The sequence below is a fragment of the Neoarius graeffei genome, chromosome 4, assembly GCF_027579695.1.
Source record: "Neoarius graeffei isolate fNeoGra1 chromosome 4, fNeoGra1.pri, whole genome shotgun sequence".
Classification (NCBI taxonomy): Eukaryota; Metazoa; Chordata; class Actinopteri; order Siluriformes; family Ariidae; genus Neoarius; species Neoarius graeffei.
In genome coordinates, this window is record NC_083572.1 from 193,852 (window position 1) to 207,747 (window position 13,896).

Below are 13,896 nucleotides of genomic sequence, written 5' to 3' on the forward strand. Positions count from 1 at the left end.
ATCGCTATCAGACATTTTACACAACCTCTCACGACCAAAGTCCGTACACGTGTGCTCGGTTCGCAAGTAAACACAGAACTGCTCCCGGTCCGTTTGCCTTGAATGATGTCACGATGACGGTCCCCTGGCGGTGAAAGTGCGCGTAAGTGAGATGCAAACAAACCTTCGGAAATTGCGCAAACCAGTATATTTTAACCGTTTTATTCAATTTTAGGCTGCAAATTAAACACCAGGAAGGTTGAATTCGCTTTTTGGGTCGTTCTGCTAGAAAATAAAGTTGATATTCTATGTTCCACCTCCGACCTTGCCTGTGACCTTTAACATTTCTGAGCTGCATTTGTGCTCCTCAATTCAAGTCTTTCTTTCTGAGTCAGAACAACCCCAGTGCACTCTGGGTAAGAGTTGTACCTGTGCACTCTGGGTAAGAGTTGTACCTGTGCACTCTGGGTAATGTCCTCCCTCTGCTGGGGGGCAAGATGGCAGCTCGCATCCACACCTGCCCTCTCACATGGGTCAGAAATCCCAGGACCATCTGTATGTGCATGCCCACAGACAGACAGACAGACACCATCAGTTAAAAGTTTGGACACACCTTCAAATTCAATGTTTTTTCGTCATTTTCTACATTGTAGAATGATACTGAAGGCATCAAAACTATGAAAAAAATACACATGGAATTATGCTGTAAACAAAAATGTGCAAACAAAGCAATATGTTTTATATTTTAGATTCGTCAAAAGTAGGACAGCATGGTGGTGTAGTGGTTAGCGCTGTCGCCTCACAGCAAGAAGGTCCGGGTTCGAGCCCCGTGGCCGGCGAGGGCCTTTCTGTGTGGAGTTTGCATGTTCTCCCCGTGTCCGCGTGGGTTTCCTCCGGGTGCTCCGGTTTCCCCCACAGTCCAAAGACATGCAGGTTAGGTTAACTGGTGACTCTAAATTGAGCGTAGGTGTGAATGTGAGTGTGAATGGTTGTCTGTGTCTATGTGTCAGCCCTGTGATGACCTGGCGACTTGTCCAGGGTGAACCCCGCCTTTCGCCCGTAGTCAGCTGCAACAGGATCCAGCCCACGACCCTGCACAGGGTAAGCGGCTACAGATAATGGATGGATTCTTCAAAGTAGCCACCTTTTGCTTTGATGACACTTAGCATTCTCTAAACCAGCTTCATGAGGTAGTCACTTGGAATGGTTTTCCACTAGTCTTGATAGAGTTCTCATATATTTTGAGCACTTTTTTGGCCACTTCCCATAGATTTACAACCCCGATTCCAAAAAAGTTGGGACAAAACACAAATTGTAAATAAAAACGGAATGCAATGATGTGGAAGTTTCAAAATTCCATATTTTATTCAGAATAGAACATAGATGACATATCAAATGTTTAAACTGAGAAAATGTATCATTTAAAGAGAAAAATTAGGTGATTTTAAATTTCATGACAACAACACATCTCAAAAAAGTTGGGACAAGGCCATGTTTCCCACTGTGAGACATCCCCTTTTCTCTTTACAACAGTCTGTAAACATCTGGGGACTGAGGAGACAAGTTGCTCAAGTTTAGGGAGAGGAATGTTAACCCATTCTTGTCTAATGTAGGATTCTAGTTGCTCAACTGTCTCAGGTCTCTTTTGTCGTATCTTCCGTTTTATGATGCGCCAAATGTTTTCTATGGGTGAAAGATCTGGACTGCAGGCTGGCCAGTTCAGTACCCGGACCCTTCTTCTACGCAGCCATGATGCTGTAATTGATGCAGTATGTGGTTTGGCATTGTCATGTTGGAAAATGCAAGGTCTTCCCTGAAAGAGACGTCGTCTGGATGGGAGCATATGTTGCTCTAGAACCTGGATATACCTTTCAGCATTGATGGTGTCTTTCCAGATGTGTAAGCTGCCCATGCCACACGCACTAATGCAACCCCATACCATCAGAGATGCAGGCTTCTGAACTGAGCGCTGATAACAACTCGGGTCGTCCTTCTCCTCTTTAGTCCGAATGACACGGCGTCCCTGATTTCCATAAAGAACTTCACATTTTGATTCGTCTGACCACAGAACAGTTTTCCACTTTGCCACAGTCCATTTTAAATGAGCCTTGGCCCAGAGAAGACGTCTGCGCTTCTGGATCGTGTTTAGATACGGCTTCTTCTTTGAACTATAGAGTTTTAGCTGGCAACGGCGGATGGCACGGTGAATTGTGTTCACAGATAATGTTCTCTGGAAATATTCCTGAGCCCATTTTGTGATTTCCAGTACAGAAGCATGCCTGTATGTGATGCAGTGCCATCTAAGGGCCCGAAGATCACGGGCACCCAGTATGGCTTTCCGGCCTTGACCCTTACGCACAGAGATTCTTCCAGATTCTCTGAATCTTTTGATGATATTATGCACTGTAGATGATGATATGTTCAAACTCTTTGCAATTTTACACTGTCGAACTCCTTTCTGATATTGCTCCACTATTTGTCGGCGCAGAATTAGGGGGATTGGTGATCCTCTTCCCATCTTTACTTCTGAGAGCCGCTGCCACTCCAAGACGCTCTTTTTATACCCAGTCATGTTAATGACCTATTGCCAATTGACCTAATGAGTTGCAATTTGGTCCTCCAGCTGCTCCTTTTTTGTACCTTTAACTTTTCCAGCCTCTTATTTCCCCTGTCCCAACTTTTTTGAGATGTGTTGCTGTCATGAAATTTCAAATGAGCCAATATTTGGCATGAAATTTCAAAATGTCTCACTTTTGACATTTGATATGTTGTCTATGTTCTATTGTGAATACAATATCAGTTTTTGAGATTTGTAAATTATTGCATTCCATTTTTATTTACAATTTGTACTTTGTCCCAACTTTTTTGGAATTGGGGTTGTATTTATAAATAAACTTTGTCCTGTACTGCACTCCAAACTATACAACAGCATATTATTTGATGTTTTACCTCATGAATTTTATTGTTTTGTTTTTCTCCAAAATAAATGCTTATTTCTATATTGATTCTTGCAACTCATTTAAAAAAACGGACACAGTTACCATAAGGCTTCCTTTTTACACAGTAAAGTTTTAACTGGTGCTCGTGGCTGTAACTCCGTATTGTAGCTTGATAAAGGTTTTCCACAGTAATCCCAAGCCCATGTGGTTCTACCAGCTGTAGATGAATTACTGTTCTTGAAGCCATCTGAGGGATCGGAGATCACGGGGGTTCAGCTTAGGCTTGAGCACTTTACACACTGGAATTCCTCCAGATTCCTTGAATGATTTAATGATATTATGCACCGTAGAGGATGAAATATTCAAATCTCTTATCTTTGAGGAACACTGTTTTTAAACATTTCAATAATTTTCTCATGCATTTGTTGCCAATCTGGAGATCCTTGACCCAGCTTTACTCCTCAAAGACTCGGCCTTTCCTGGATACTGATTTTGTAACAAATTATGATTACAGTCACCTGTTGACATCACCTGCTTCACATCACATCATTATTTGTTTTACCTCATTACCCACTCACATTTATACACCACTGATACAAAAAAAAAAAAAAATCACTCCTTATTAGCCACTGGGTGGCTTTTCCCACTGCACCGTATGCGCGTGTTTTTCACCTTCTAATAGTATTCCAGATGCGACACACTCCAGCACTCTCCTCAGAGCCTCTCCTGGTCCCATTGGTCGATCGCTTGTTGATATCGCTTTCTCACACAACAGCTCCAACACCTACAAACACAGAATATACAACTGCATAATGATAACACTGTTGTCACAACAGATTCAACACTGAGGCCCTCACCAAGGCCCTGTTCACACCTGGTATCAACAAGTTTCCTGCGTGATCAGGTCACAAGTGGACAGCTGTAAGTACATCACTTCACATCTGGCTTTAGAATGCGTCTCCACATGCATATTAAGTTAGAACCTGTGATTGGATCTCACTTTCCTGCTCTATATGCAAATCAAAATGTGCATCATTTCCATTTACAAAAGACCAAATGTATTACTGTAGTTTTTAACAGGACGCAGCAATGCACTTCCTGTGTCTAGTGTGCCAAAAATTTAAAGAAAAAGAAATCAAAACTTAAATAACACACTTTAATATGACAGTGCTGGTGCGTGAAGGAGTACGTACTTCTGCTTCCTTCAGTGTGGCCCAGGACACATTCGTGTACACACTACTAAAAGGACATGGCCATATGCCGCCCAGACCTCCTCCAAACGTGAGCTGAGTGATCAGATCCCAATGCATCTTTGGGACATATCTGACCCCATTCACACCTGTACAAAGAACCGAACACTTACCAGGGCCTTACACACACCCACACACTCACCCATCCTTTCAGGGGGGCCCAGGTGGGGACACGAGTGCACAGATCTCTCAGGATACGGATGACGACCACACCCGAGTGCAGGTTGTTAACTTTAGCCTGTGAGACAGACAGACAGACACACCACACACACACCCTGCATTACACTGCTGACACACTCTGTACATTACACACACACAATTCTAAATCATACACAAGTCTATATTCATCACACTGTGAGACCAACAGAGATCTGTTAAACTGTCAGTCTGTCCGTCCATCAATCTGTCTGCCAGCTGCGTTTATCTTTTTGTCCATCTGCCGGTCCATCTGTCTGTCTATCGCATGTCTTATTTTATCAATACAGCAATCTAAAGGATCTTTCTCTCGCTCTCTCTCTAACCGTCCACATAAACGGTCACCATTTGGCAAGAGAGACCTTTCACACGGTGTTTAAACAGTATCGAGAGCATGAGGGCAGCCAATGGGAGCGTGTGACACTTATTAACAGAGAGCATGAGGTGCAGTGATTTGAGAGCATACAAAACTATTTGTAAGCATGGATCACTGAATTGAGTTCCTGTGTACATACATGTACACAGGAACTCAGTCTGCGAGTTAGGCGTTTGTCAGGAATGTTACTCAAACACGAATTTAGTTTACAGTTGTCACGTCCTTATACAAAGATAAAATCTCTGTTTGATTCACTGCTCCATTTGCATTCAAAACAATACCAACAACAATTTAGGGATAAATTTATAAATGTAAAATTGACTTCTGTAAAGTTATTTTGTGACGATGTCCATTATTAACGATGTCTTTGTTAATAAGCATACACTGTTCCACACACTTCCATCAGCCACTCTCACAATCTCTATTAAAAGATACTGCTTCAACATCCGACTTTTAACCGTCTCTCCATGTAGGTCAACTTGGAACAAACCATTCCTGAAGGGGGAGAATAAAAATAATTAAATTTAAAAAAAAAAAAACTAAATCTACTTTGTCTTTGTCCATCTTTCAACCATGTCTTTCTGTCCATCTTTCCATCAACAGACTCATTCAGTGTAAACAGCTGTATTTGAGTTGAACGTCCACATTTTTCGGTTTTCAAAAAACAACAACACTTTGAACGTTTCAACAGTCAAATACATTGTTAATTATCGTCATGTTACTTTCCGTTAGAGGTCGATAGATTATAAAGCGAGGTGCAAACCTGGAACCACTTGGCGTGGCGCAGAGACGCGAGAGACTCCAGGCATTTGTTTGTGTCCAGAGCGCCGGGCGGAGCTTCTATCAGACCACAACACAAGGCACAGTTTGACCAAGGGGCACTCAGACTTCTTCTAGGGGGCGGAGCCAACATACTTGAAGCTCACGGGGGGTGTGGGCAGTTTTATGAACTGTTATTAGGCAGGATTAGAATGCAGACGCATGCTCTCTCTCTCTCACAGCACTCTCCACACATACACGGTTTAAAATCAAGGGACACTAGGACCTTTTTGGTGGTGAGGTTGAGTCAAGGGTGTGGCCTAGAAGTCAGCCACACCCTCAATCAGCACTGCAAAATATGATCACCGATTTTCAGAATTCTTTTGAATTTTTTTCTTGGGGAGGGGGTGGATACAATCAACAAGGCCAGAACCTCTTTGACAAGCTCCGCCTATCATCCGGCCCCCTCTGGCTGCGTGTACAATGAGTTACCTACTGTGCGAGAGCTATTTTTACTCAGCGTGTATATATTCGGATAAAGGCTGCATATATCTTCAGCATTATGAAACCTGCCCCTAAAGCTTAGTTGCTCCGCCCCTCTGAGAGTCCAAGAGCTTCCGGTTGGTCAAAACTCCACCGCCCCTAAAAACTCACACACTTTCAAAATCACAAGTGACAACAGGAAAATATTTGATTTAAAGTCCACAATTTTTCGCAGAAACAGGGTGAACGCTGCAGCAAAACCTGATGAATGGAACAAACCAATTAATCATCAATCAATAACCAATAAATCTATCATTATAGGAATGTGAATAAATCCTGGCGTGTCAGATTAACATGTATTCTTTACAGCTTAAACGATATTAACCCTGTGTTCACATCAGAAGGGCAATGACATCAAAATGAATTTATTACTTGGGGGTGTGGCCTAATTTTTTGATAATAAATGACAATCGCAGCATCATTATTCCTCACAACACTGGTCCGGCTTTCCGGCTGACACACGCTGCTGGAACATCAAGGAATTTTACTCAGCCAGGACCAAGCACAGATGCTCTTCCAGTCTCTGTGAGCCCTTAAGCATGATTCTAGATCCTGAGAGTTCCCAGCTCCTGCGCCCCTCTTCAATACATCAACAAAACTTGCTCTTGGTCTTCCCCATCTCTTTTGCCCATGCACCAGGTCCCGTGCCATAAGCTGACCAGCTGCCAGCTCTGGAAGTCTAAAGCAGTGTCCAGACAGCCGCATCCTCCTCGCCATTACCTTGTCACTGAGCTTCGGTAGCTCTCCACATAGGACTTCGTGTGAGGTGCTGCCTCCAGCTAACGTTAAGGACTGCATGCAGCATGCATGTGTAACCACCGTCAAGAGATTTTTCGAGTCCTGGTGTTATGGTCCAAGCCTCACCTCCATACAGGAGAACAGACTCTACTGTGGTCAAGAAGTAGCTCAACTTGACACCCCTTGACATTCTTCCATATCCTCTTCATGCTCTTTAGAGCTCTCCAGGCGAGAGCTTTCTGAGATTTAATGTCCACTTCAGTAGACTCCACCCATTACCCCAGGTACTTGAAATCTAACACCTCTTCAAGTGTACGACCTGATAGTGTTGTTTTTGGGTCATGGTCCCCAATGTTGTAAGCAATCACCTCGATCTTTTTGGCATTCAGACCAAGTCCCACCTTGTTACACATTCGGCTTTGACTTGGTTCAGCAGCTCCTGGGCTTGCTGGATCTGGCTGCAGAGTAGACAGATATCGTCAGCAAAGTCCAGGTCTGTGCAGGATCCTGCAAGTGTTCTTTTGGATCTCCCTGGTGTTCTGGTGAACCCACGTTCAGTTTCTTTCCCCTCTACTGCCTGCTTCAATGCATAATCTAATACAATTATAAAGAGAAAGGGTGCTAGGGTGCCCCCTTGTAGCACCTCCGCAAGTATGCTGAATTCCTCCGTTTTCCTCATCAGGTGTTACTACCTTTGCTCTGGGTGTTAGTACATGTGCTATCAATGGCACGGAATAGGTTTGGGGGAATGCTGTATGCTTTCAGGATCTTCATTTTACTGTGATGTATCGAGTCAAAGGCTTTCCTAAAGTCCATAAATGTCAGTACTGCTGACAGATGGTTCTTCTTAACTTCAATGATGCAAGCGAGTGCTAAGATTTGGGCAACAGTGGCTTTCTTTTTTAGAGAACCACTGTTCATTAATCAGATAATATAAGTTGCAAGATGGGTTTGATGTAGTTTAAAACAGAATTTATCTACAAACCGTAAACTAATGGGCAGACGGCCGCTGCAATCCTGATTAATGTGCGCTCCAATAATCATCTGCACAATGTACCGCTATTCATATAGAGGCTCCTACAGATTCTAAATACATGGATAATGTTTTGTGCTCCGGAGTTAAATCTGTACCGTACAGCTGTCCTTCACTGGCACACATCTGAAGGAGCACGTGTCGCATCTCTACAGGATTCATGGCTAATTTATATACAGTGGGAGGAGCATGTCATTTGTGTGGCGCCCCCAAGTGTGAACAAAGGGCATTTACTAGGCTTGTGCAATAAGTTTTTCCCATGACTTTCCATTTAATCATCTAGAACCAAACAGAAGCAGACATTTTCACTGCTGACCTGCGGCTCAAAGTGTTCGAATTTGTAGGAACGCTGACTGCCGCAGGTGTAAAAAGTGCATTTAATTACTTTCTAATGATCATTAACATTATTTGTAAAGGTGTTAGAGACGTCACTGTAGGCCCTTTAATCTTTTAAAATCAAAATATTTTTCTTTCAGATGAAACCAGAAGCACTGTTTTTGACAAGTATCAGTTGAAATGTTTTGATGGCATCCTGAATATAAATATTACATATAAATATAATACCTATGATAAATATAAACCTATCTAATGTGAGCTAAATCAAACTGCTCAATTACAGAGCTCCTACACAGAATGTGTAATGATGAGCAGGTCTGTTAAAATATTTTGAATTTTGTGATATACAGTGTAATATCTTGTAAAGAAGATTAAACAGTTATATCACACAAGCCAAAGTCTAACCACAAACTAAAATACTCCCTTCATAACTCCCTTCATTGTTTTTTGCTGCAAAGCAACCCCTTTATTTTACGCCTGCAAGAATCGCACGCCTGCAAGAGAGTCATTAAACTGCGGAAGGTGGGGTGTGTCTTTATCTGTACGTGTGCATGTGCGTGCGCGCGCGTGTACCTCTGGCCGGCCCGCGCTCAACCCGCTCCCTTACAACAGGGGATGAGAGATGAATCTTCATGTTTAGCACTGGTTCTGTTACAGTCTGCACTGTTAAAGCAGCATCCTCAGCCGTTGGAGTGATCACGTACTCACCCTCCACCTGACCCTAAAAACACACACGCGTACGTGGAGACAAAAAAAATTCACATGCATATATACAGAATGTACAAAAAACTCTGTTAAACCAACTTGTAAACAAGGCACTTCGATGCTGTGCAGGAAAGTGGGGAGACGCCAGTAAAAATGTGCCGGGGGGGGCAGGGATTATGGGTCTGTTCACCTTCATCACTTCCTGCAGTTTGTTGGTAATGGTGTTCAGTAGTGTGTGTGTTGGTGTGTCACTGCAGAGCATCACAAGCTCCAGGTCCATATCCTGCTTCAGCAACAAGCCCTTCGCCACCAAACCCACTCTCCGGACCCCCTGCAACTTATTTCCCCCACTGTAACACACACACACACACACACACACACACACACGAGTAACAACAGCCCCGCTCTCTGTACCTCTCCAGCAGCTTATTACCCCACTGTTGGCGTTCTGTTTAATGCGTAAAGAATGACATCACAGAATAAAACACTACTTCTTGCTCATTTCCCATTTCTCAGATATTAGTTCACCTCCAGCTCACCTCGTAGCATCTTGTCGATTCAGCCAGTTGGCAACAGTCTTCAGTCCGTTCTCCACGTTGGTCACCAGGTTCTGCACAGCCTGCAGCTCCTCTGCACATGGATACACACTTGCATGTTTGGCCTTAACGTGGCGGTCCTCAATGACGAACAGGCGCTGAGGGAGCAGCTTATCCTAGAAACACACATTCATTAACACACACACACAGAATAAAGTCTTAACATGTAGAGAGAAAGTCTCACTCCCTCACAGTCAGAACTCTCAAAAAAGCCAGTGGTGTGTGTAACAACAACAACAACAACAAACAGTGTTGGACGCGGAGGTGGTGGTGAACTCACAGGGTCAGGAGAAGGAACTTCAGCTTCTCTCTGCTTCATCTCAGCCACACAGGCATGGTAGTGTCTCAATTTATCTTCATAACACACACACTCATACCAGTACCGCAGCTCCTCATACCTCACACACACACAATAGAATTTCACACAATACAATCACGAACAAATGTTAAAAATGTCAGCATTCGATAGATATGGAGATAAAAACTGTCTCAGCAAAACTGGGCGAGCTACCTGTTGTAGTCACGTGGGTGCAGCACGTGTCCCTCCTGGACGAGCGAGTCCCAGTAGAGCAGCTCGTCGTAAGCTTCCTGTTCGTCCCACACGCACTGCATGGCGCTCCGCACTCTCACTGTACACACCTCACACACACACACACACGGTTAATCCGTAGGTCAATCAGCTGTTGCTATAGCAACAATAACGTATTAGAATGAATGCACTATTATAAACCTGCACTACAGTCAGAGCGGCTGTTACAGACAATTAATCAACGCGTTCTGACCAATCAGAGTCCAGAACTCAGGAAATATCGCTTAAATATTTAACGCTGCACGTTAATTAGCTTAGCTACCTAGCATCCTAGTCAGTGCTGCATTAAGTGCAACAAAGTGACTGAAATAGCTGAACTAAATTAAGTTGAACTAAATTACTGTAATTATTATTATTATTCCTGATATCTGACCAGTAATATCACCAGTTTGTGGTGAAACGCTCAAGAAGCGCAACTCATCAATTTTAATAGTGTGATAAATCAGAATTTATTTTTCAAATACGTAATAATCGGAATAATGTGTTTAACAAACCAAAACAAGTCCGTAAAAATATCCCAAACTAAAACCCTATTTTATAGAATTTCCATAACAAACTCACCTCACTGGGGGGAAAAGGAACACTGCGTTTGCGGTAAAAGACACGATTATGTGCTTCCGGGGCAACCTCATAAACAACCAATAGAAAAGCGAGGAAGCCTTTATTTCGCCCACAGAACCGGAATTAAATTCGGAACTAGCAAAACCTCCTCTTCCCCCGACAGCGCCGCAGGAGCGCCTTCATCAGCCCTCCGAGCATGCTGTAATAAACACTTTACAGTAAAATAACCCTCCGAGCATGCTGTAATAAACACTTTACAGTAAAATAACCCTCCGAGCATGCTGTAATAAACACTTTACAGTAAAATAACCCTCCGAGCATGCTGTAATAAACACTTTACAGTAAAATAACCCTCCGAGCATGCTGTAATAAACACTTTACAGTAAAATAACCCTCCGAGCATGCTGTAATAAACACTTTACAGTACAATAGCCCTCCGAGCATGCTGTAATATACACTTTACAGTAAAATAACCCTCCGAGCATGCTGTAATAAACACTTTACAGTAAAATAACCCTCCGAGCATGCTGTAATAAACACTTTACAGTACAATAGCCCTCCGAGCATGCTGTAATATACACTTTACAGTAAAATAACCCTCCGAGCATGCTGTAATAAACGCTTTACAGTAAAATAACCCTCCGAGCATGCTGTAATATACACTTTACAGTAAAATAACCCTCCGAGCATGCTGTAATATACACTTTACAGTAAAATAACCCTCCGAGCATGCTGTAATAAACACTTTACAGTAAAATAACCCTCCGAGCATGCTGTAATAAACACTTTACAGTAAAATAACCCTCCGAGCATGCTGTAATAAACACTTTACAGTAAAATAACCCTCCGAGCATGCTGTAATAAACACTTTACAGTAAAATAACCCTCCGAGCATGCTGTAATAAACACTTTACAGTAAAATAACCCTCCGAGCATGCTGTAATATACACTTTACAGTAAAATAACCCTCCGAGCATGCTGTAATAAACGCTTTACAGTAAAAATAACCCTCCGAGCATGCTGTAATAAACACTTTACAGTAAAATAACCCTCCGAGCATGCTGTAATAAACGCTTTACAGTAAAATAACCCTCCGAGCATGCTGTAATAAACACTTTACAGTAAAATAACCCTCCGAGCATGCTGTAATATACACTTTACAGTAAAGTAACCCTCCGAGCATGCTGTAATAAACACTTTACAGTAAAGTAACCCTCCGAGCATGCTGTAATAAACACTTTACAGTACAATAGCCCTCCAAGCATGCTGTAATATACACTTTACAGTAAAATAACCCTCCGAGCATGCTGTAATATACACTTTACAGTAAAGTAACCCTCCGAGCATGCTGTAATAAACACTTTACAGTAAAATAACCCTCCGAGCATGCTGTAATAAACACTTTACAGTAAAATAGCCCTCCGAGCATGCTGTAATATACACTTTACAGTAAAATAACCCTCCGAGCATGCTGTAATAAACACTTTACAGTAAAATAACCCTCCGAGCATGCTGTAATAAACGCTTTACAGTAAAATAACCCTCCGAGCATGCTGTAATATACACTTTACAGTAAAGTAACCCTCCGAGCATGCTGTAATAAACACTTTACAGTAAAGTAACCCTCCGAGCATGCTGTAATAAACACTTTACAGTACAATAGCCCTCCGAGCATGCTGTAATATACACTTTACAGTAAAATAACCCTCCGAGCATGCTGTAATATACACTTTACAGTAAAGTAACCCTCCGAGCATGCTGTAATAAACACTTTACAGTAAAATAACCCTCCGAGCATGCTGTAATAAACACTTTACAGTAAAATAGCCCTCCGAGCATGCTGTAATATACACTTTACAGTAAAATAGCCCTCCGAGCATGCTGTAATATACACTTTACAGTAAAATAACCCTCCGAGCATGCTGTAATAAACGCTTTACAGTAAAATAACCCTCCGAGCATGCTGTAATAAACACTTTACAGTAAAGTAACCCTCCGAGCATGCTGTAATAAACACTTTACAGTAAAATAACCCTCCGAGCATGCTGTAATATACACTTTACAGTAAAATAACCCTCCGAGCATGCTGTAATAAACACTTTACAGTAAAGTAACCCTCCGAGCATGCTGTAATATACACTTTACAGTAAAATAACCCTCCGAGCATGCTGTAATATACACTTTACAGTAAAATAACCCTCCGAGCATGCTGTAATATACACTTTACAGTAAAATAACCCTCCGAGCATGCTGTAATAAACACTTTACAGTAAAATAGCCCTCCGAGCATGCTGTAATATACACTTTACAGTAAAATAACCCTCCGAGCATGCTGTAATATACACTTTACAGTAAAATAACCCTCCGAGCATGCTGTAATAAACGCTTTACAGTAAAATAACCCTCCGAGCATGCTGTAATATACACTTTACAGTAAAGTAACCCTCCGAGCATGCTGTAATATACACTTTACAGTAAAATAACCCTCCGAGCATGCTGTAATATACACTTTACAGTAAAATAACCCTCCGAGCATGCTGTAATATACACTTTACAGTAAAGTAACCCTCCGAGCATGCTGTAATATACACTTTACAGTAAAGTAACCCTCCGAGCATGCTGTAATAAACACTTTACAGTAAAATAACCCTCCGAGCATGCTGTAATAAACACTTTACAGTAAAATAACCCTCCGAGCATGCTGTAATATACACTTTACAGTAAAGTAACCCTCCGAGCATGCTGTAATATACACTTTACAGTAAAGTAACCCTCCGAGCATGCTGTAATAAACACTTTACAGTAAAATAACCCTCCGAGCATGCTGTAATAAACGCTTTACAGTAAAATAACCCTCCGAGCATGCTGTAATAAACGCTTTACAGTAAAATAACCCTCCGAGCATGCTGTAATATACACTTTACAGTAAAATAACCCTCCGAGCATGCTGTAATAAACACTTTACAGTAAAGTAACCCTCCGAGCATGCTGTAATATACACTTTACAGTAAAATAACCCTCCGAGCATGCTGTAATATACACTTTACAGTAAAATAACCCTCCGAGCATGCTGTAATAAACACTTTACAGTAAAATAACCCTCCGAGCATGCTGTAATAAACACTTTACAGTAAAATAACCCTCCGAGCATGCTGTAATAAACGCTTTACAGTACAATAACGCGCTTTTCTCAGTCCGGGAGCAGCAGAGCTCAGCGCACGCGCGCCGCTAACGGGCATTCTGACTAAAGAAGAACAGGCGATTTTAAACAAAAGCAGTCCTAAATTATTTAAATTC

The 13,896-nt window shown here is 42.1% G+C and overlaps 1 protein-coding gene across 3 annotated transcripts in view; it reads right to left on the minus strand.

Moving 5' to 3' along the window:
* ilf3a (interleukin enhancer binding factor 3a) overlaps positions 1–10,666 on the minus strand; it is a 33,283-nt gene extending 22,617 nt beyond the window's left edge. For 2 of the 3 annotated variants that reach the window (XM_060918512.1, XM_060918510.1), the window contains exons 1-10: positions 10,600–10,659; positions 9,961–10,088; positions 9,730–9,847; positions 9,393–9,565; positions 9,044–9,203; positions 8,722–8,869; positions 5,503–5,579; positions 4,311–4,406; positions 3,591–3,702; positions 435–532 (exon numbers count right to left, since the gene is read on the minus strand). In XM_060918512.1, the coding sequence (XP_060774495.1) occupies positions 435–532; positions 3,591–3,702; positions 4,311–4,406; positions 5,503–5,579; positions 8,722–8,869; positions 9,044–9,203; positions 9,393–9,565; positions 9,730–9,847; positions 9,961–10,061 (1,083 nt within the window). In that variant the 5' untranslated portion in view covers positions 10,062–10,088; positions 10,600–10,659. Of the gene's footprint in view, positions 1–434; positions 533–3,590; positions 3,703–4,310; positions 4,407–5,502; positions 5,580–8,721; positions 8,870–9,043; positions 9,204–9,392; positions 9,566–9,729; positions 9,848–9,960; positions 10,089–10,599 lie in introns of all 3 variants that reach the window. The other variant, XM_060918511.1, reaches the window with a different exon arrangement.
* Positions 10,667–13,896: the final 3,230 nt, after the last annotated feature.